Below are 24,027 nucleotides of genomic sequence, written 5' to 3' on the forward strand. Positions count from 1 at the left end.
TGGTTTGGAAATATTTTTTTCAATATTTCAAAATCATTACTTATTAAACCATAGCCTAGGGACCCCACCATTCGGTTACAGTACTTTTGAAAAGTAATCATTTTCATTTTCAAATGTGAATTTTCATCAAAACAAAATCAGTAGTTCATGCTTTAGAAATTTATCTTTGGTACAGACATTTGGGCAAAAACATTCAAAAGTAACAAAGGAGCCCCTTGAGTTGAGAAGCATTACATAAACTCCAGAAAAAAACCATTGATCTCACCGAGAACTCCTAGAATTCCTGATTGGTTGTGCCACACAGAATATGTTGCCTTGTGGGCCTCTGTGAAATTCCAAATGGGTGGCTCAAGAGCGCTCAGTGCCCAGCTCCTGTGTGAGTCCCCAGACCTTCTTCATGCAGTTACCAGAACAATTGTTTAAAATGCAGTCAGATCGTGATACTCCTCTGCTTCTGGAGAGGCCAAATGACACACCTTTGATCTTAGAATAAAATACTGATTCCTTCCTGGCTTTACAAGGCCAGGTGCTCTGACTCATGCCAGCCCCACCATGCCTGCCTTTGGTCACTTTTCCTTCCCCTTCAGCTATTTGCATTTCATCCTTCGGGGACCTTTCTGTGGACTCTACTTCAACATTCTGTTTATTTCCTTTGGAGCACTTGCTTCCATCTGTAATAACTGTGCGTGTTTATCTGTCGTTCATTTCTTGTCTCCACCATTAGGTGGAATCCCCAGGGGAAGGTCTTCATCCACTTTGCTCTTTGCTGTGTTCCCAGTGCCTAATGAGCATTATTTGTCAATGAGTGAGTGAGTGAGTGAGTGAGTGAAGTGAGCAAAGGAACACACTGAGCAGTGACAGACACCTAAGGTCACTCCATGCAGATCATAGTACTAGGTTATTTACTTAAATATATAAGGAAGTTCCATCCATGGCCCATGGCATGGAAAGCAAAGAGAGGGCTATGGTTGGGATCAGGCCAAGAGCTGTACTTTCATCTTTGACTTAACACTTGTCATCAAAACCACTTCCCTCCCTGCTTAGAGAATACCAGGGAAGCAGACAGAACATCAGGAGCCACTGACCCACATGCTAAGGGAGCTGGAGGGCAGCAAGGAAGCACAGGCTCACTAACTCATCAGGTGCAATTTTGCGTCAGTGCTGTGGGTACCAATCCAGGATGCAAACACCAGCTGCGCAACCAACCAGGAACACTTTGTGTTGATCCAATGCCTTCCTGTTGAAAAGGCGCCAGCACAGTTTCATAGGCACACAGCCCTGCTCAGAGGTAGGCACGTTAACATTCCCATTTTACCAATGGCAGGAGAATGTGCCCATGATCAGTGGGCTGGGCACAGTATTGGCCAGCAGGCTCACGTCCAGCCTTCCAGGGGTTCTGTCTCCATCTTCACTGTGAGACGATCAGAGCCTGAACAAGGGAAACTAAGTTCAGAACTGTCACCCATTCCAAATCTGTGCCTGGGGAAGCCTGATGAGAGCTGTCTCCAGGAGAGGTAGCTGGGGCGGAAATGCTTGCTGGGCTCCAGGGAGGCTTGGGCCAGACATCCTGGGGCACAGTTTTCCCCCTGCTGAAGTGTTACTGGTTTGATGTAATTTCTGCTGCCATTCGTGGCCTTTCTCCTAGGCAGGATCCTGGCACCTGACTGAGGAACCATCCAAAGAACAAGGTTAAGCCAGAATAAAATGTCCAAGAGCCTCCCACGCCGGGGCAGCCATCAGGGCGGGCCGATCTGGGGGTTCTTCAGGAAGGGGGCCACCTTTTGGGCCACAGTGTCCAGTTCAATAGGGTTGGTGCACTGAAAGAGGTTGCTGTTCCGGACGAAATAGTGTTTCAGGAAGTGCTGGCTCACGCACTTGTGCAGTTTTCTCACCAGGCGCAGAAACGCTTTGCTGAAGACCTGCCAGTCTTTAAAGTGGGGATATTTCTCGCAGGTCCAAAAGAGCACAGTCTGTGGAAGGAAGAAGTGCTGTCAGACATTGTTTCGGGCAATTTAGGAGGATAGCTTAGAAACAATTATTGAGCTTATGTGGCCTTGGAAGGAGGGAGAAAAGAGTTGCCTGGGCAGACTGGATCTACCATGAATTCACAATCCCCAACTTCAGGTGGGCCTTCAGTTTACCAGCTGGTCTCCCGCACCTCTTCCCTAATCTATTCCCTCACTCTCCTCCAACATTTCCAATGGTCATCACTCCAGGCAATGTCTTTGCCTCCTACTTTACAGGGAAAATGGAACCCCTCATCCTCCCAAACCAGACAGATCTTGCCTACTGCGGCACCCTCCTCTCTTCCTCCCTGCTTCTGCCTCTTCTGCCTGTGGGGCTGATTCCTCCACAGGGCCCCAGATCCCATCTTCCAGGAACTGTGTATGGCTGATTACCCTCTTCCTCAACTGTTTTCACAAGTTGAAAGCTCTCCTGCAACCCCAACCCCACATCTGCCTCCTGCCCTCACTCTTCCCTCTGCAAATCCAGGCTTCTCTGGAGAGTCGGCTCTGTTATTTGCCGTCATTTCCTCTCCTCCCATTTCTTGTCTCAGTCTGCTCAGTATGGATTCTTCTCTCATTAATCCTCAAAGGCTCCTCTCGTCAAGGCCCAGTGATCTCCACATTTCTCAATCTAATAGGCCTTTGTCAGCCTGCACCTTACCTGACCTTTCAGCAGACCTGGTTCTCTCGCCCACACCCTCCCTCCTGAGCCATCCTTCACTTGACTTCCAAGCAGTCTACTCTCTGGGTTTTTTCTCCTAGCATTACAGCGCCTCCTTGGCAGGCTTATACTCCTTGGCCTGCCTTTGAGAGGTGGAGTTTCTGGAGGCTCAATTCTAGGCCCTCTTCTCCTCTCACTCTACATTCACTCCTCAGCTCTATGTTGCCTCCACAACAGCAGCTCTAATTCTCACTACATATGAATGACTTGCAAATTTGTGTCTCCAGCCCAGACTTCTCCTCTGACCTGCTTACCATGTATCTCTTGAGTATCTGAAAGTTATCTCAGTCCCAACATGTCCAAACTGAATCCCTGCTCTTCCTGCACAAACCTGATCTGCCTCCAGAGTTGCTTAACTAGCTAGTTGTGCAACACGCAAATCTAGGAGTCATCCTTCTCCCTTACCACCCCCAGTCAAGTCCTGTAATCCTCTTGTCTAAGTATTTCTCGAGTCTACCCATTTACCTTCACCTCCAGTATTATTCTACCATCCCCCTCCACACTGCCTCCACATCTCACTGGACCTCTGCAGTAGCCATCTCATCAGCCCATCCCTGTTCTTGCCACCATCCAAACTATCACCAACCATGCTGCTGCCAATATACATCTACTTCCCTTCTCATCTAAAATACTTCAAGGTCCCATCCTGGCTAACATGGTGGAACCCCATCTCTACTAAAAATACAAAAAGTTAGCCAGGCGTAGTGGCGGGCGCCTGTAGTCCCAGCTACTCAGGAGGCTGAGGCAGGAGAATGGTGCAAACCCGGAAGGCGGAGCTTGCAGTGAGCCGAGATCATGCTGCTGCACTCCAGCCTGGGCGACAAAGCAAGACTCCATCTCAAAAAATAAAAATGAAAAATAAAATAAAATACTTCAAGGTCTTCCCATTGTTTGTTAGCTAAAAACATCATCCTTAACATGGTGTGGTTTATAAAGTTTGGTCCCTGCCTTCCTTTCCAGACTCATCTTGACCCGCGTCCTCCCTTGCTCTCTTCATGTAGCCACACCAGCTGTTTCATGCTCCTTTCTACCACAGAGCCTTTGCACATCCTGCTGTGGCTGCATAGGGCGCACTTCTTTCCCTTCTTTGTCCATCAGATCAAATTTCCCTAGTACACCCATTGCACACTCTCTTAGCCATGTACTTCTCATAAGAAGCAGCGACAACAGTAGTAGTTTTTATATTTATGTGATTAATTTTATCATTTCCCCTACTGGATTATAAACTTTATGAGAGCAATGAATGATGCCTATTTTTATTCACTATTAAGCTACCTAGTACCCAGCAAAGGCTAGCCCATGAGAGGAAGTTAATAAACATTTATTGAATAAGTGAATTAATGAATTACCCATTAATGTTATGGTTTAGATATTGAGTATTTTTATACAGTCTTTATTTTTTAGAGCAGTTGTAAGTTCATAGCAACTATGTATTTAGATTACATTATTATGAATAAATGAGTTAGAGATAATTTCATGCAAGTGAAGATAACCTAGATAGCAGAAAAAATGTTAATTCCTCTTGTTAATTAAGCTTTTATCTCCCTAAGCAAACTGGGGCAGTTAAGCTCATTATAAGCAAGCCAATGTACTTTGAGTGGGTTTTAGGAATAAATAAGGCAATAAAAGATAAGCTTTTGCTTCACATGAAATAGTCTTGGGGCAGAGCCTTTTTGGGGAGAAGGTGAGGGCCTTGTAAGAGAGTGTCAGACTTACGGTGAGGCGAGGCTGAGTGCCACAGCTTCCTAATGCTGTTTTGCAACCCAACCTCTTCCACTTTCCCCAAAATGAAGACTTGGCAAGGATCCAGCACACTCAAGTTATCATCTGGGATGGTGTCTAGCACCACGTTTATCACCAGCCACATTCATTTCAAGGGCGGGGATGCCTAAATGGGAGATAATTCTGTCTGTGGACTAAGGATGGAAGACCAGAGAAAAAGGCAGTTAGCACTTTCTGTTTATCTTACTCCAGAAATAGCCCCCTTAAAAAAAAATGCCCATCCTTGAGGATGCCCAATTCTATTGTGCCATGCAGGTGGGTCAGGGAGGATTGAAACAGGGAATCCTTAAGGAGTTGCCTTAAAATCCACTGGGTGACTTAGGAGCCATCAGAATAGAAGTCAGCCCTTGTGGGAAGTACAGATTCGCAAGCAGCCATGGGCTGGGAGATCCATGGTGGCCCCATTCAATCCTGCCTGAAATATTCATGTCACTGAATGGTATTTCCATCTATCTTAATTGAGAGGTAATGAAGTCATTCGTTAAGGTTATGAGGTTTTGATATGAGATAGACTTGAGTTTGTGTCTCAGCTCTGCCTCTTCTAGTGTGACCTGTATAAAGGAAAGCAAGAGAAGCTAAATCCACAGAAAGAATCAAAGTATCTTCTGCAAGCATATGCCCTCCATCCAGGAGAACAGCCTGCGTGTTTTTAGGGGAGTGTGCTTGGGACACGTTGAGAATGTTGGAACTCCAGAGAGAAGCCCCAGTGCATGTGAATGAGATGTTAACAGATTCTTCTGCAGGTCAAAATGGATAGGTTATTGGAAAGATAAGAAGGTGAAGCAATGTTAGTGATTTTGTGCAAAAAAAAAGAAAAGTTGAGTAAGATGTGAAGCCATTCATTCATTTGCTCAACAAATATTTAATGCGCTACTATGTACAAAGCATTGGGAGAGATACTGGGGGTGTTGTTCATCCTTCTCCCAATGAATAAGAGCATCGAGTTAGGTCAGCCTTCCAGCTGGACAAGACCAATGTGGTATCGGTCCTTCAGTAAGTTACTTTAGAGCAGACAGAGTAACATGGGGCTGGAAGACAGTTTTGTCCATCAAATGAGAGGAGGAACAGGTATGTGAGGAAGGCACCTCACAGAGAGGTGACTGCCCCAGGTTCCTGTGCTTACCTGAGTGGAAAGGCAGTCCATCCTTTCTGGGGCCAGGGAGGAGGGCTGAAGCTCCTAGACCCACACTAGCTAGGCTGGGCTGGGGTGTCCTGCAAGTCTCCTACCTCCCTACCCCAGCAGGCTGCACAGAGGTGCTACATGAGAGTCCACTTCACTCTGTGTGGTTCACAATTTGAGAAAGAGAGAGTCGGGAGGGTGGTCAAAGGCCCCCTCTCCAGGGAGGCCCCCCTGACTGCCCAGTCCAGGTCAGGCTGTCCTGCTCTGAGCCTTCACAGAGCCATACTCCTCCCTTTCCAGTGCTTCCTCACTGTGTGATTGTACATGCACCCACTGGCTTGCCTGACCCATGTCTATCTCCTATGCTAGACCAGAAGTGCCATGAATGAGGAACCACATCTGTGTCTGTTCACCTTTGTGCCTGCAGAGGTTGAGCCCACAGCAGGTACTGGGGCAGGCCTCTGGCCCAGAGTAATCTCAATAAACACTTGCTGAATGAGTGAGCAAAGGCGTGAATGAATGTGTACTGTTGGGTTTAGGGCAAGGAGAGGCAGGGGCTGGCAGAGCAAGGGAAGATCCTTGCCTGGTGATTTGGACCCTGGAAAGAGGTATGTGGCACTACGTGTGTGGTCACCTCTGTGTTGCATTTCCTGGTCCCCTCTGTGTTAGTGAGTCTGTGTGCATGAGGAGGTGTGCGTAGGCTGCAATGGGTTTGAAGACCGGCGCAAACATAAAGCCATCAAAGTGTGAGGCACAAACCACATTTTGTGATTCATTTCTGAACCTCAGCAGGGTTTCTGGCACCTAGTGGGCACTCAGGTTGGTTTGGTGGGTAAAATAAAAGTGAGGGGGGAGCAAAAGTGGGAGAGAAGAGAATTGGAAAAGGGAAGGGAGGGAGGAAATTTTACCCTGGGCAGGGATGTTGTGCACTCCCATACGGTGCTAGTTTACATATTTCCATAATAAGTAGTAATTTGTTGGATGGCAAATATAGATGCTAGAGCCTCATCCTGAATTTTTCATACACGCCACCCCTTCTGACTGGCTCTGGCCAGGCCCTACAGAGGCCACGGGAAGAATGGCCTATCCAAAGCTGCCCCTGGGTCTTCTCCAACCTGCCTCACACTCACCTGCAGATGGTGGGACGTGATGACCGGCCTGTTCCCTGGGCACCAGACGTCCTCCTTCAGCTGCCTCATGACCTGGAAACACTTCCTACGGCAGCCCCCATCTTCATCCAGCTGTTCCAGTAACACCTGCTCAGCACGGAGGAAGCTCAGCTGCCAGTGATAATTTGAACAGGCCAACAAGTTAAACCCAAACGACTGGAAGAAAGAGAAAAATATTGAGAAATAAGAACAATGCTCACTGGTGTAGAAAGCCATTTCTGAAGCAGTCCGCTGGTCTGGGGAACTTGTCACCAGGCAGACAACACATCTTACATGGGGATGAGAAGGGGGTGTCAGGGAGACCACAAACCACCTTGGATGTGGACAGTTAGAAGGTGGTACCCACTTCCTCTCCTGCAGCAGTTCTCCAACTTGAGCATGCATCAGAATCACATCACCCAGAGGGCTTCTTAAAACACAGATTGCTGGGCCCTGTGCACAGGGTCTCATTCAGCAGGTCCAGAGCGGGGGCCCGGGAAGCTGCATTTCTAACAAGTTCTCAGGTGACACTGCTGCAGGGCCCACACCTTGAGAACTGCTGATCTAGTGACACCTCAACTTTCCTTCGGAAACTCGTTGGCAGTCAGTAATGCTGTGACTGGTTAAGCTGTTGGCATCACTGCTCTGGAGAGCTGGGTCCCGCCCACTGATACCTTGATGCACTCCACTCTCTCTTGGGAAGGCCAGCGCTGCAGACATCGAGGCCACTGGGCTTTCCTGGACCAGGTGGTGGGGATCTCCACTGCGGGGACCAGCTCCAGTTCCACCTGATATGCGGATGTTTCCACAGCAACCCAAACTGCAGAGCGGTTTCCTAGCATGCTGAGCTTACCTGATGGGAAATGACCAAATGGATAAGGAGAAGAGAAAGGCTTGCACATTACAAGTGTTCAAACAAGAAATTCGTGAGCAGTTGCTCTGACCAGCACCTTGCAACTGGTGCGGCAACTTTCACAATGTCTGTAGCATGTGAAGGATCACAACGCCTGTAGCACGTCAAGGTTTTGACATCAAAACCAGATAGATGGTTAGTCAGCTAGCCAGCGTCGGAACATTACTAAGAAGTCTCATTGCTGGTGGGTTTTTCTTTCTCCCCCAACCCCAAGGCTTTTGTGGTACCTTTTCTTTTAAATTAATAGATTCTTTTCAGGAGGTTCAACTGAAAGTAAAAGCCATAGAATAAAAAGAAAAAGTGTAGTACAGATGCTCCTTGACTTATGATGAGGTCACATCCTGATGAAGCTGAAAATATTGTAAGTTGAAAATGTATTAATACACCGAACCTACCAACCATCATAGCTTAGCCTACCCTACCTTAAAAGTGCTCAGAACACTTACATTAACTTACAGTTGGGCAAAATCATCTAATACAAAGCCTATTTTATAATAAAGTGTTGAATATCTCATGGAATTCATTGAATGGTTGTATGGGTACTCGAAGTATGTGTTCTACTAAACATATATCACTTTCGCACCCTCGTAAAGTAAAAAAATCATGGCTCTTGTTGAGCCGTGGCAAGTTGGGGACCTTCTATATTTGCTACTGTAAAATGAAACCTAACTATTTTTCTAAATCCTTCTCCATTCCACCCAAATATCTAAATGTTGGTTTTCAGAGTAATGCAAACATAGGGAAGGCTAATGCCATTTTTTTTCCCTCTTCACCTAGATATTCTGACACTGGTTAGGGACAGCATCAGCCTCCTTATTTATACATATGCCTTTGGTGAAATTTGGCTTCACCTTTCTTCTATCCGAGCCTCAGTCTCTTAGATGGTATTCATTTTTACCATCCACTCAGCCAGCTGAGCCTCAGAGGTATCTATCATCAGAAACCCCTGTAACCACAAAATACATCAAAGCATGTCACAGCCACTGTTTCAGAGGATTGAGTGATTTGAAAGAAGTCTCCATTGCCTCGTTTTCAAACCAGGCAAAGAGAAGAAGAGAAAACTAACGCATCTAGTAGTTTTCTAGCTCACATACTATAATTTCCTCATTTCCAATTCGCTCCTTCTTCTTTCGAAAGGTACAGTTTTTGTTTGTTTGCCTTCATTGCAGATAAAGATAAGCAGTCTTGAATAGATCAGGATCTATTCATCCTTATTTGCTCATCCTAATTCTTGAAATAGATTGGAATCTACTATTTTGCATTTCCTTGCACAAAGAAGAAAATGGAAGCACATTACTTGTGTTAGGCCGTTCAAAAGGGAAACATTCCCTGGCCAGGGTGGGATAAAGGGCTTGTCTGCATCTCATCAGAGCTGCCCAGACAGGAACATGACAACTGGCACTTTAGCATTATTTACTAAAAGCGCCTCATCAACCTTGCCCATTCTGAGTCTCTGCTTTGCACTTTCACTATGAATAATGTCGCACAGCATAAGAGGTGAGCTGATGCTGCAGCCGGCCCGCAGGCCCACACCCTGCCCTGCAGCTGGCTCTGCTTACGAGGTGTGTGACCTTCAGAAGTGACTTAATCTCTCTAAGTCTCAGTTTCCTCATCTCTAAAACGGGTAGGAAAAGAATTCTTACTGTATTGTGTGGTTATGAGAATTAAATTAACTAACCCATGAAACTTATTCTACTTAGTAAAAAAATCTATTAAACATAAACTATTACCATTATGGAAATTTTCAGAACTATTCTGTCTAGACAAGCAATCTTATGTACGAATACATCCTTTTATTTTCACACAGATGGAATATCATATTGTTTAGCAGTTTGGTTTTTCACTTAACTATTTAGCACATGCATTTTTCATAGCTCTGTATGTATGCATGAGCATATGCCTGTTCTTTTTAAAGGCTGCATAGTAGTCCAGTAGGCAGAGATAGCATAATTTAATTTAGCCAATTTTCCTTTGTTAGCCATTTAGATTACTTCTAGCTATTTACTATTATAAAACCTATGGCAGAGAATATCCTGGTGCATATTTCTTTGTGTATTTGTAGAAATATATTTCTAGAACTGGAATTGTTGAATTGTCAAGTAAGCACATTATAAAAATAAAATATAGACAACTTGCCCTTTAAAAAGGAGACACCAATTTACACTTCTAATAACAATATGAGAACACCCATTTCACCATGCCCACTCGACACTAAGCATGATCAAACTTTTCTTTTTTTTTTTTTGAGACGGAGTCTCGTCTGTGGCCCGGGCTGGAGTGCAGTGGAGCAATCTCGGCTCACTGCAAGCTCCGCCTCCCGGGTTCATGCCATTCTCCTGCCTCAGCCTCTCCGAGTAGCTGGGACTACAGGCGCCCGCCACCACACCCGGCTAATTTTTTGTATTTTTAGTAGAGACGGGGTTTCACCGTGGTCTCGATCTCCTGACTTCGTGATCCGCCCGCCTCGGCCTCCCAAAGTGCTGGGATTACAAGCGTGAGCCACCGTGCCTGGCCGATCAAACTTTTAATTTCTTTTAGCTTGCTTGGTATTTTAATGCACCCAACATTAGGTATATTCTAATATATGTTGAAATATACATTAGATGGAACGCTTTTTCTTATTTTTGCAAGCCATTTATATTCTTTTTCTCCTTTTTTTTGGTAATTATTTCTATTAGTCAGCTCATCTTTTTTCTTATTGATTTATAAATTAAGAAAATTAGCCATTTCTTTCTAGTTTGAAATTCACCTTTTCACTTTGTGTGAACAAAAAGGGAGTGTGTGTGTGTGTGTGTGTGTGTGTGTGTGTGTGTATGCACATGCTGTACAGTAGCTTAAGACTTTGGAGTTGTCAAACTTAGTCAGTTCTTTATGGCTCCTGGATTTTGTGCTTTGGTATAAGTTAGTGGTTTCCAAATGTGGAATCTAAGCACATTGTGGTACTGCAGTCAGATGGAGGTGCTGCAGTAGAAATGGGCTAATAAAGAAGACCTGGGGTTTGTGAATAATTTGCTTTTAAAAAAAAATACGCTTAAGTTTTTAAGCCTGGTTAAGGTGCATAATCCACAGGATTTTATATCTATACCGGCACAGTAACTTTCTTAAAGCCACAAGACTATTTTGTTAGTATGAATTCCAATCTTCTGTGCATCAACAGCAGGAAAAAAAAAGCTGATTCATATTATGAAGATTAAATAAATGTGAAGAGCACATGATTATTTTCTCAAATATAGGCTGTGAGCTGCAGGTGACACCCAAACAGAGGTTTTATAGAGCGAAAGGGGAATGCCAGCAATAACCCTTGCACTTGTTCCTGATCAGCTCACCTGAGAGGTGACAGGTTCTAATTGCATTTTCCACGAGCTTCCGGAACACTAGGAGGACCTTGGCGGGCACAATGTCGCCGTCGATGTTCACATCTGTCTCATGCCACTGCCACAGGCTCTTCATAAACTGTTCCACCTCCAGCCACTGCTGCAGACCCTCAGGGTCCCGCAATGGGCAGGGCAGCCTGGTGCCCTGCAGGGTGTAGTACCGCCAGCGCTGCTCCCTGGCCTCCCTGTACCCGGCCAGGCCTTTTATTGGGACTGTGACGAGGAACTGACTGGGGGCCAAAACCTAGGGTCAGGAAAGGATTGAAAACAAGCATGAATTCACAGATTCGGAAGGTAACGGAAGTCCTGGGAGCCGACCTGTCTCGCCAGGCAGCTCTGTTAAGCACTCCACCCTCAGCAGTGTGACCAGATACACAGAGACCTCGACCTGGGTGTTACAAGTGGATTACCTCTTTGTTCTGCTACTGAATCATTGTAAATACTTCGGGCAAGTAAATTAACTTGCTGAGTTTATTATCTCATGAATATACAAGTAAAGACAGTGAACTAAGCCAGGAACTCCAGAGGAGGCCTAAGGTTTGAGAAAGAAGAATGAGTATGCATTGAGTTCCATGCAGACGCAACACTGTAATTCTAATGCATTTGAACATTTCAACTTCACAATCACACAGTAAGGTGAGCTTTGTTGCCATTTTCCAGATAAGGAATCCAAGATGCAGAGGGGCTTGGAGATCTCCTCAGGGACACACAACCAGTAAGTAGAAAAGTCAGAATTTGAGTTTAGGTCTTTGGACAGCTTGTTCAGTTATTATTTCTCTACCCTGGGCTGGCACTCAGCCAACAATGAATGACATGGAATGGTGAATGTTTTGACACAAATAAAAGGTGGGAAGTAACAGGAGGGGAGGTAAAAGATTTTGTAAAATATCTCCTTTTTTTTTTGGCCTGTACTGATGACCCATGGTCAATGTTCATGACTAACCCTTCCAAAATAAAGGCAAAATGAAAGCTTATTTGTTGAGACAATGTGAGCTGTTGAGACGATTCTAAGTTTAAAGAAAAAAAGCAAACAATCAGAATCTACCTAACTCCTTTCTCCAGGAACCAGTGAAGCAACGACTGGGGGAAAGCCGGCAGACCGGCAGCCAAGAGATAGAACAAGTGGGTAAACAGAGCAGCCAAAGGAGCTTGAACTCTGACCATGTCCCACTGCACTCACACCTTTGGCTGTGAGTCAGCTGCCTCCTCCTCCTGGAAAGCTCTGACCATGGAATTTGGTTAACTCTTGCCCAGGGCCAGTCATTGACCCATTGAGGGGGGAAAGCCCTAATCAGCTCCAGCTGGTTCTGTCTAACGCTAAGAAAACAATAGTTTGATGTTTTAGATGATGTATCCACATGACTTCTGGTACCCATAGAAAGGCAGCTGGATTTAAAAAGAGGAAAAACATCTAAAGTCCCTGGAATTTCAGATCTGTACATTATTTCAATTCACTTTCATGTGAATTCAAAAGCACAACTATCATGTTGTTAGTCATGTAAGTGGTGCTTAGTAAATATTTGTTGAGCAGCTTGGGCAATATGATGAAATCCATCTCTACAAAAAAAAAAAAAAAATTAGCCAGGCCTGGTGGCATTTGCACCTGTAGTCCCAGCTGCTCAGGTGGCTGAGGTGGGAAAATGACTTAAGCCTGGGAGGTTGAGGCTGCAGTGAGCCATGATCGCAGCACTGCACTCCAGCCTGGGTGACAGAAGGAGATCCTATCTTTAAAAAAAACAAGCAAAAAAGCAAAACAAACAAAAACTTGTTGATTCTGATCTAAGTTAAAAGCAATTTTATATGCTATGCTGTAGCTATTTTCAAAACTTAATATGTAAGACATGACATATATAAATGCAAGATATATTTTAAGCTATGAATTCTAAGTGGAATCACTGAAGGAAATTTCCTTGGGTATAGTGCTAAGAAAAGTAATGTAATATCTCTATTTCTAGTCACCGGTCTATGTGTGTCCAAGTTAGATTGGTCTGGGTGATAGAGTTGGGCAAGTGATATTCTAGCATTCCAGGATTCAGTCTAGTTTTATAATTTTCACCCTGGGATTAATTTCCTACAATCTGACTCTGTTTCAGAATCCACAAATCCCAGAATCTCTTGGGTGGTTCTTGCATCCACTAACCTTGAAATGTAATGGGCCAGCAATAGTCTTTTGCTCAGGTACTAATTCTTTTACTCATTCATTTATTCATTTATTCTACATACGTTAAGTGTCTACCATGTGCCACACACCCTGCTGGGTGCTAGGAACAAAACGAACAGTAAACATGGTCCTTACAATCAAGGGATGTGCAGTCTGTTGTGAGAAATGGGCCATGAATACATACAAATTTAATACAAAGTGAAAGAGGTATGTGGCATAATAAAAATCGAGATAAAGAATGATGGAGATTCAGAATGATTCAGAATCTCACTTCTCTCACCTCTAAAATGGAAATAACCAGACTGTCTTTTCCACAAGGTGGTTTACAGGTTTAAGTAAGGTCGTTTCTGTCTGTACAGCTCTGCCCTCACTACTGTGTTGCCTGAATGCTGGCGTTACCCATTGGCTTACACTGGGTGGGATTCTTTAGCAGGGAGAGGGGTTGTCAGTCTGCTCCTGCAGCTTCTCGGTGGCACCTCTTCTACTTTCTTCCTTCCCCATCTGCAACCCACAGACTATGACTTTCAACTGTCTTCTTATGGATGCCCTCAGTTCCCTCCACCCCACCCCCAATCTATTAAGTAGGTGCTTAATAAATGAATGTGTATTTAACGGAGCTTTGATTGTGATGGCAGAATGTGCTTTGGAATCAAAAGCCTCTGTGTGAGTTCTGGCTTTAGTGCCTTATATGACTTGATCAAGTCATTTGACTTCTCTAAGCCTAATTTTTCTCATCTAGGAATGTGGGGGCTCAAAGGAAATAATATCTATCTTTTTTTCTTTTTCTATAGAGACGGAGTCTCACTACGTTGCCCAGGCTGGTCTCAAACTCTTGGCCTCAAGCCATCCTCCCACTTCGGCCTCCAGTGCTGGGATTATAGGCATAAGGCACGCTGCTGGCTGAAATGACATGTATAAAATGAGACTGTAAATAGTAAAAACTAAGAGTACCTATGAAAACAAGAATTGTTATGAGTATTCTGAGTGAGGCAATCATCTGTCACACACTGAGATTCACCTGCCCAAGTGTCCTGGCTCTGTTGGTGGCACTTAGAGACAATGAGACTTGCTTACCTTAATATTTTCATTGTACGTGTCAGAGTAAGGCACAGCTTGAAATCTAATGTCTTGGTTGCTGATGTTTGTGGTCAAATGATGAACGACTTTCTGCACCTCCTCCATAGCCTGGGAAATCTGCTGACGCCTCAAGTCCACCTGGGTGTTAGAGGGACCAGCAAAGGTGGTTATTTCCTCTGTGGGCCCCAAGGTACTGGCATAAGAGAGTGAGGAGACAAGGGTACAGCGAGGGGTGACTGATGGAGTTCAGCTCAAAAATCCTGCCTTCCCAAGGTGCCGGGGAGATGGATTTAGGTCTGACTCCACTGAGAAGACACTTGGTGGTGCCTCAATGTTCTTTTCTGTAACAGGTGCATTCATTTGATATTTATCTAGGACCTACTATGTAGCAGGTGCCAGGCCAGGTGCTGGGGACACAACAGTGATTAAGACAACAGTGAACAATGTAGATACTTGCCCTCTAGCTGAAAACATAGGAATACATGTAGATATAATACATAATATATTATACATAATTATAATATATATCAATATTATATAGTGTCATATCTGATATTATACACACAGACACACATATAAATGTGTATATATATGTATTCCTGTATATATATGTGTGTGTGTGTGTTTGTGTGTCTGTGTGTGTGTGTGTATAACGTAATATCAAGTATGATAAGTCCCATGAAGGAGAATAAAATATGATAAGCGACTAGAGAATAAAGGGGCAGCTATTTTAGTCAGGGCGGGCAATGGACAAAGAAGACTTCTCTAAAGAGGTGACATTTGAGTGAGGCTGAAGACAGCTTAGGAGAGCAGATTCCATGTTCCTCCTCTGACGTAGGCAATGCTCTAAGGCTAGCAGCAAGGCCACTGTGGTTGGATCCGGCAAAAGGAAAGTGATAGGAGGTGAGTTTGGAGAGGAAAGCAGGGGCCAGATCATCACACAGGGTTTTGTGAACCATGGTGAGACTCTACCATTGTCATGCCTGCTGCCCATGGTGTGAATATTAAACTGCTTAACATGTATCAGCACCCAGCAGCCTGGTTGCCACTGATGTCATCAGTAAATGATGATTCTCTTTGCCTCTGTACTCACCCCTGCCTTTTGCTTCTAGACCCTTAAGAAAAGGCATGTTTCTGCTGACAGAAAGTTACTACAGTGAGTTATGAAGAATTGGGAAATTCTCATAGAAAACTCAACACTAATCAGATACTTACACTTTAGGGAAATGGACGTTTGTGGGAAACACAAAGGAACTTTTAGTAAACTCCAGGAGAGACACAGAAAAATCCAAATAAGATACGGAAGGGTCTGCAAGTTTTTTCTGAAATGGAGGGGGCGCTTTGTCATCTTGCTCAGGAGGCACCTACAAGCTGCTGTCATGACAGCAAGACTCTCCTTCAGAAGCTCCTTCAGCCAGGGGCCAATTTCAAGCAATATCTGATACATCTCAATCTAATGCCCATCCATGAATCTTTATATTCTTTCTGAATTTGGTATAACGGCTGTTTCTACATATTCTAGAGTCATTTTGAGACACCCATAAACTAATCACGACAGCCAGAAAAAAAAGCCCAAGTCAAAGAGATTCCTGTTTTCCTAAACTAAGTCATCAACTAGGCCAGTCACCTGAGACCTCACTCATCCTTCTCAATAACCAGCAAGCCAACTTCATATGTTCATAGAATAAGAATGTGACCGTGCACCTATTGGTAGACACGTTGTATAGCACATATAGGGTCAGTTCATCAATAAGTATTTGTTTAGCACGTCCTCTGTGGTGGGCACCATTACATGCTGGAATACAGCAATGCACAAGATAGACGTGGCCATGCATTCACAGTAGTGAGGAAGACAAATGTTAAGTACAGAATACAAGTGTGGGATGCTATTATGGGAAAAATAACAAATGACAAAAATAAAGGTTTTAGAAGCCAAAACTTAAGTGTCCTCTCCAGCACAGGACTTCCCATCTGTGTTGTGATTCAATTCCATTTGAGTAATTTGAGTGGAACATCCATTTTATGCTGCGCTCTGTGCATACATGTTGCCATGAGGTTTATAGATAACTTGACAAAGCAAGACAAATGACCTGGAAATTAAAATCACTGCAATCTAGTGCAAGGTAGAGGTTTGCACAGATGCTATGGATACATAGAAAAAGGATACTTCATCCAGTTTGGAGGTTGGGAGGCCTTCCTGGAGGCACAGTGTGTTGGAGTGGTATCTTGAAAGCTTACTAGGAGTTAGCTAGGAAAAAGGGGGCATGAAAGTTGTTCTAGAACAAGAAAATAGCAGGTATTGAGCCAGGCCTGAGGAGCACAAGGAGAGAATTTGTGCTCCTCATGCCTGTGCAATTGTTCCTGTGACATTTTTAGAACACAATTGCCTTAGAGGAGGTGGTGAAGTGGGAGAATAAACCATGAGAGGTCCTGAAAGTAAAGGAAGAATTTCAAGAACAAGGTCAACAGTAAGTGCTTGAGTGAGTTAAGGCCCCCAAATGTCCATGGAGTCTGACAGCTAGAATAGGATTGCTGAATTGGGGGAACACTGGGCACTAGCATTAATGGTGGGGAAGACGTGGACATTAAATGTGGATTAAGGGTGAATGGAAGACAACCAAGTGAAGACAGAGGTAAGCAACTCCTCCAAGAAATTTTTTTTTTTTTTAGATGGAGTCTCGCTCTGTCGCCAAGCTGGAGTGCAGTGGCATGACCTTGGCTCACTGCAAACTCTGCCTCCTTGGTTCAAGTGATTGTCCTGCCTCAGCCTCCCGAGTAGCTGGGACTACAGGCACATGCCACCACACCTGGCTAATTTTTGTATTTTTTAGTAGAGATGGGGTTTCACCATGTTAGCTAGGATGGTCTCAATCTCCTGATCTTGTGATCTGCCCACCTTGGCCTCCCAAAGTGCTGGTATTACAAGTGTGAGCCACCGTGCCCAGCCCCAAGAACTTTTACTATGGGGAAAACCAAAACAACAGGGATGCGAACAGTTTTTTTTTTCTTGCAAAATGACACACAGGTGTAAACATGTTTAAATGCTGAGAGAAAAGAGTCAGTGGTGAAAGAAGACGTAGCAGAGAGCAAAACCATTTTGTAAGGATTTCCCACCCGAAAGGAGTCATGCACATCCAGAGGCCTGAGTGAGGAATTCATCTTGGTGTGGCAGAAAGAAAGAAGGGAAAAACGGTGCTTGCAGATACAGATAAAAGGGTAGGGGGCAGTGAAAATCAGAGAGATTTCCAGTCTGATGTCTATGTTCTTTATAGAGTGGGAGATGTTAATGAGTTAAGAGTGAAGTGGAAGGCAAGAGATTTCAGGCGATAGACTGCTGAGATAGCTGCTATAAGGAATGAGAGACTGTTTAGGTACATGTGTAAACATAACCAGAACAGTATCAAGACTTGGCTGAGGCTGGGTCCCTGAGGCTGTGGGTTATCAGTAAGTTCAGCAGTGAGATCTTCTCCACCACCTCTTAGCCCTCCAAAGGTAAGAGTTGAGGTGCTAAGATTGGAGTTTGCTGGGCAAGAGCTGGAGAAAGATAAAAAAGCAACAGAGGGTTTCAGCAGTGGGCTATATTTTCCAGCCGGAATAAAGAACGGATAAAGCTAGTGGTAGAATAGGGAACATTAGGCAACTTCAGGGACCTGAAGTCTGAGCAGGTACAGTGGGGAAAAGTAATACAAGGGTTAACTAGATAGAACATTGCAGGCAGAGTGGTTGAGAAATAGTATTCTCTAACAGTTAAGTTCTCAGAATGTGTTGAAGGCCAAGACTAGCCTCCTGAATCTGCCAGCCCCGCAGATGTAATTCCATAGAACTTGAATGTTACTAACATAGCAGTGACTATATATATATATATATTTTGTTTCCTGAGTTAATAAACTAATGAAAAATTCATCACCACCAAATCATTTTTAAATAGAAGCTTAAGTGTGTGTGCATGTGTGTATGTATGTACATGTATGCACATATATGCACACACACACGTACACACATGCACATACATATACATGCATGTACACATATGTATACATTTATGTACGCACACATACATAGACATGTGTACATACATGTATGCACATAACATGTGAAGAGTAGCCTATTGGAAAAAGTACTTCACTGTAAATCTATTCTACAAATTGTGCCCTCATTTGATGGTGAAATTCTTATCGAGCAGGATAAGATCACACACTCCTGGAAAACAACTGTAATCTCTCACTTGTTACACAGGTTATTAGTTCACCCTTATGACCTGTTTTGATTGCCAAAGGTGAAAGTCAGAATAAGATAATGCTTTTTGAGACCTAGAACCACAAATTCCAGTTTTAATTTTCTTCCTCCGTCACTTCTGCTGCAACTTAGACTCAGGATCTTAGAAATGGAAGAGACCTCAGAAATTGCCTTGTCTGGTGTGACTTTATGGAGGACCGGAGTGACAAAGGGGCTTTCCTAACATCACACCGGCAGTTAGATGTAGAACTAGACAGGCTTCTTTCCATCACACTTTGCCACACCCTTAAGTACTGATGTACCAGAAGTACTGCCTACCCTTTATCCTCTTCCTGAACCTAAAAATGCCTTCAATTTAAAGTCAAGACTCATGAAATAAGGAGTCCTAGGTCTCCACGTATTTGGGCATCAGCAACTGTTCTGGCATTTAACAAGCACAAAGGGTCATGCAGCAAGGGCCAGACAGTGATGCTCCTGCTGTGAGACCTGAGCGGAAGCCTCTTTCTCTAGGTGGTGGGCAGCCCCGTCCCTCCCCACATCTCTGGCTACACTTCCTGCAATAAGTTATTACCCACACAGCATCACCGTGCTATTTGGTAGCCCCAGAAGTGATTTGTGCTGGAGGTTTCTAGGCTTAGTCCCAGACACCTCTTGTCACCCTCATGGTGTGACAACACAGAACTCCCAGACTGTTTCTCTCCACTTATTCTGGCCACACCCTAGACAGATACAGCAAAAAGTTCATTTCAGGGTGTGGAAAAGCAAGCAGTGGGGTTGGGGCAGCTGTACAGTGATCTAAAGAAGGGGGCTCTAACACAAGTAGACACCCACTGCAAGCCCAAAGCTGGAATTCCTTTACTGCCTCTCAAACTTTAGGAAGTCAGCAAGATACCAGTTGCAGCCTCAAGGCAGCCTTGAGGCAACCTTGTCACCAAACTTAGTTCATGGCAAAACATGGAAACAAATGTTCTTTGGGCCTTGCTCTTCCCAGGCATATCTCCATGCTGTCGCAGGTCCATGTCCCATCCTGGGCTGCTTTTCCCTCCTCCTCCTTAACCACAGCATCAGGCTCATTGTTGCCCCACAAGTCATTTGCTGCTATTAATAGCTCAAGTTCATGAATAATTTACTGTTTCAAATATAAATTATGGGGATTCAAGGTTATCCCCTATAATAATATCACTCTGACTCACTTGCATTCCGATACGCTTCCTTGAGACAGAGACAGAGTGGTGGTGCTAAGTAGCATGCCAGGAATGTCACACAGGCCTGGTCACACCGATGACCACACAGGCCTGGTCACACCGATGACCACGCAGCCTATGTGTATGTCATTCCCAATGAGTGTTACTGAGAAGAAAATGCTGAGGACTTCCTTCCAGAAAATAAGAAGTCAGACCTTTAATTCCGGAATTGCATGAAATCCAATCATCAGTTGGAAAAATTTCAACAAAACAAAAACTGGCATCATCTCTGTCTTTCAGGGGCTAATAATGTAAGGAAATGGAAAGTTAAATCCGGTGATAGATACACACAAGACCATAGGCTTTCCACCATCATATCCCTTCCTTTGTAGACTAATTCTTCCATAAATCAAATGCTTGGGTCACACAGAATATTTGCAGCCCCCAAATGTAGCAGAAGCTGTAGTAGCAGCATCACTGTGAAACTAAGATTATTGAGTCCTTCCTGTGTGCAAGGCATTTTATAAGAGTAGGCTCATTCGTGCCTACCCATCATTCTTTAAGGTGGATGTGATTATCCCCATTTTATAGATGAGGAAACCAAAGTTCAGAACATTTAAGTAATTTGCCCAGGTTCCCAAAGTTAGTAAGTTACAGAATACAGGTATCAGCCTTCCAAAGCCCATATTTGTAACCACTGCCCTGTTCTGCCTCCCCAAAAGAAAAAGGCGACTGGGAATGAAATACACCTTGAATGTTTGAACGGGGTTCCCTTAGCCTGGAAGACCTTTCCTGTACTTCTCCACTTATTAAAACCCTACACTTCCTCCAAGGCTTTGTCTCTACTCTTCTTTCTGTAAGACGCCTTTCCCATCAGAGCTAATGCACCGTGCTGCTCCAGCAATCTGTTGAAATCTCTACTGCATCCCTTACGGTCTACCATGCATTCTATTAAGCACTTGCCTGACTGCATGTGAAATTCCCTCCTTCTTCCTTTGGGGTTATGTACAAAATCTGCAGATGGGACAGAGCTATCCCAGAGACCAAAACTAAAATTTCTCTTTCATTTAGCAGGCCACATCTCAGGCCTTGGTCTACCCTCAAACAATAGCACAGTATTTTGCACAAAGCAGGTGCTTAGTATGTGTTTGCAGAGATATAGAGGAGTTTGGCAGAGGACATTCAGCCTTTGGAGTAAAAAAGACGAGGCTGAGACTTCAGTACCCTCTAATTTAGCTGTGTAACTTTGGACAAGTTATTTAATCTCCACAAGCCTCTGTTTCCTCCTCTGTAAAAACGGAGGCAATATGTACATCACATAGTTGTTGATTAGATTAAATGAGACCCTGTATGCAGCTTGACCTGTCGCCTTCCACACCACTCTTGCCTTTAACAAACTCTAAAGATATTTCTGATCATATATGTGCAAGATACTCTGAATGTCAAAGGAAAGAAAGGTATGCAAGACACTGTTCTTCCCTCCAGAAACTTATAAAGAATGAAATGATATGGCATGCAAGTTGCCAACCAAGATGATACTAGAAAAGTGTCAGGAGTTAATATACAAACTCATGATCAAATAAATGGTGCCAGTAATACTAATTATAATGGGAGTGAATATGTGGGCAAAATCATTTTGTGCTGGGGTTTCAGGGACTCTTTCTTGAGAAAGTGGACTCTGAGTTTGAAGGATGAATATGAGCCAGAAAAGTGGTGAGGAGGAGCTGGGGCCCTTGGCCTGCTCAGGGCCCAGTTCTTGTTGGGCAGAAATGGGAGACTCAACCACCTACAGGAATGGAGTAGGGGACACACATGAGAGAGGCAGTGGGGACCAGGAGCAAGTGTCAGACACAGGAGTGATCAGCCTCCTGAGAATTGGCCAGCACGTGCTCTGGCTAACAAACACTCAGCCCTAGCACACGGTTTCCAGGCAAGAAACTGGGACCTGTAGTTGCCAAATATTCTGATTTTTTTCCCCTGGACAGACAGAAATCTGGATTTCTATGCAAAATCTATTTTGAAATGTTTGTTAAAAACATTAGAAATAATCTACAGGCCAAAACAAAACATGAGCACACACTGGACTCAACATGTCAAACACTGTTTAGGATTTCTGCTATTGGAAATGCAGGGGAAGCAGAGGGTAGAAAGATAGAGCAGTTGAAGTTACTTGAACACCACGCTAAAAATTTTGGAGTTTTTTCTTACGAAAAATACAGGACCCGTGAAAAAAATGCCAGCCAATATCTCTTCCACTTAGAGCCCTCAAAGGGAGGAACAATGGGAAATCACTTTGTTTACTCTAGTTTTTATCATCCCAGGTTTTCCTTATTTATCTCTCTTAATGGTTTTGCCTAAGAAATACATTTTACTTATCACTATGATAATGATCTTCACTTTTGTACTTGTAAAGGCATGAAAACTGCAGACCAGTGCCTACTTCTTAGTCAATTTAAATATTTTGGTTTTAACATTAACATCATGCCTTAGTAGCTTTATCTGTAAATGAAAAGGCTTAAACTAGATAATATTTAAGTTTCCTTCAAGTTCTAACATTCGACATGACCATCTAGACCATCTAGAAGAAATTAAGTTCTTAACTGATATGTACTAAAAATATAATAATATTTAAAAACCTAGTACTTTCACAGTTTTTAAAAGCTTTGTTTTCATTTCATTAGCTCTTTTTCCATTACCCCATGAAGCTCCTATTATTATTCCCATTTTACAGAGAAGAAGGCCAAGGCTCAGGCAGGTTAAGTGACTCACAACCACATGAGTGTCAGTGGCAGAGCTGGAGTTCCCCCTCATTCCCCAGATTCCAACTCTCCAGTCTATATTCTATACCCAGCATGTCTCTGGGTACCGGACCCTCAAAGAGAAGTAAGGCTGAGATATGTTAAGCCCCCAAACATTGTTATGGGTGACAGTCTGTTTTCTGAGGAGCATTTTATGTGTCTTTAGAAACAGCCTGAGATCCTTTCTGGATGAAGGTTTTTTTGGAAGTAGTGTGAATGGGGAGGGGGTACATGGGAGAGACCGGGTCTGTCCTTACCTTATTCAGTAGGCAATCTTCTAAGTCTCCCACAGTAAGGGATTTCATGGCTTCTTGGTCAGTCCTGAGGAGAACAGCAACTTCCTGTTTTTTTTTTCTCAATGGAGTGCAACACTTGTGAGTAGATAGCACTCCCAGTAATGTGAGTCTCTGGGTACTGTTTTTCTGGAAGTGTGTAATGGACCAGAGACTTGCCTTCTGAATCCTTCACTCATGTTTTTATTTTCAAATTGTGAAAATCCATCTGTCATCTTTTGAGAAATTAAAAAAAAAGAATTTAAAAAGAAGAGTTGATAAAATTGAATTTGAGTCCAACCTAATCATACCTTAGTTGGCTACATTGACTGGTTCTTTGACCAGAGAGCAATTTTCCAAATTGTATTTCCCACCCAAGTACTTAAAAGTTCCATCCAAGTCAGAAATACCCTGTAGTTGGCTTCTCCCCACCTTTTATGCTCCTGTCCCGACACTAGATGCACCGTGGAACTCAGTATCTTATATCTCCTTGTCCTTATCCTGTTGACAGTAAACACCCCTTGCTCTCCAATCCAGAAAATCCCACAGATTGATTTACCTTCTTTACAATAAACAAATAGGAAACTGCCCAACAACCAGCCTGACACCCATCATTATGCCCACAAACAAGTGATCAGGTCTTGTCAGCCAGGGCAGAGCACAGCGATTGGCATTTAGAAGACCATGCACACACGTACACACAGGCACACACGTACACACAGGCACACACATATACACAGGCACACACATATACACAGGCACACACACGTACAGAGTGCACACAGGCACACACCCACAGGAATGGCTGGTCAGGAATCCTTCTGCTCACCTGCTGACCTTTAAACGTAATTTCCCTCTTCCAACTTGAAAGCTGGCAGTAAAAATAAAGTCAGTGTAAACAGGTCCCTTGAGAGTCGAGGGAACACTCACATCTGGTTTTGCCAGCAAAACTTATGTTGGAAAACAGCTCAGGCAGTAAATTCCCAGTTGGGCTGGCCGGGGCTAGTTTTACTACAGAAAAAAAAAAAAAAAAAATTTCACAATGGTCTGATCTCCTTGAAGCTGGTAAACATCACGGAGTCTGCTATCAGATAATCTACAGAAATTACAGCCCTTCTGGGGGCACTGCTTACTTTTGAGCAATGTTCCAAAGGCAAGTGTTTCCAAGCCCACCTGTAAGTGCTGCCCACAAAGGCCACTCCACTATCTGGGGCCTCAGCGTTTGCATATTTTCC

General features: G+C 43.8%; 1 protein-coding gene across 1 annotated transcript; it reads right to left on the reverse strand.

Moving 5' to 3' along the window:
* Positions 1 to 1,707: 1,707 nt before the first annotated feature.
* On the reverse strand, positions 1,708 to 22,929 carry MAB21L3 (mab-21 like 3). The gene is made up of 6 exons (XM_032151961.2): positions 22,778 to 22,929; positions 14,300 to 14,440; positions 11,017 to 11,308; positions 7,452 to 7,630; positions 6,760 to 6,954; positions 1,708 to 1,970 (listed from the first exon to the last, which is right to left on the reverse strand). Exons 1-6 carry the CDS (start codon positions 22,823 to 22,825, stop codon positions 1,737 to 1,739), a joined length of 1,089 nt encoding a protein of 362 aa, XP_032007852.1. The 5' UTR covers positions 22,826 to 22,929; the 3' UTR covers positions 1,708 to 1,736.
* Positions 22,930 to 24,027: the final 1,098 nt, after the last annotated feature.

The sequence above is a fragment of the Hylobates moloch genome, unplaced genomic scaffold (assembly GCF_009828535.3).
Source record: "Hylobates moloch isolate HMO894 unplaced genomic scaffold, HMol_V3 SCAFFOLD_5, whole genome shotgun sequence".
Taxonomy (NCBI): domain Eukaryota; kingdom Metazoa; phylum Chordata; class Mammalia; order Primates; family Hylobatidae; genus Hylobates; species Hylobates moloch.

Coding starts and splice junctions, on each gene's coding strand:
- MAB21L3 (XM_032151961.2), bottom strand. CDS start 22,825: ATGAAATCCCTTACTGTGGGAGACTTAGAAGATTGCCTACTGAATAAG. Junction 11,309..14,299: donor CGTACAATGAAAATATTAAG/GTAAGCAAGTCT, acceptor TCCTGACCCTAG/GTTTTGGCCCCCAGTCAGTT. Junction 6,955..7,451: donor AGAGAGTGGAGTGCATCAAG/GTATCAGTGGGC, acceptor TCTTTCTTCCAG/TCGTTTGGGTTTAACTTGTT.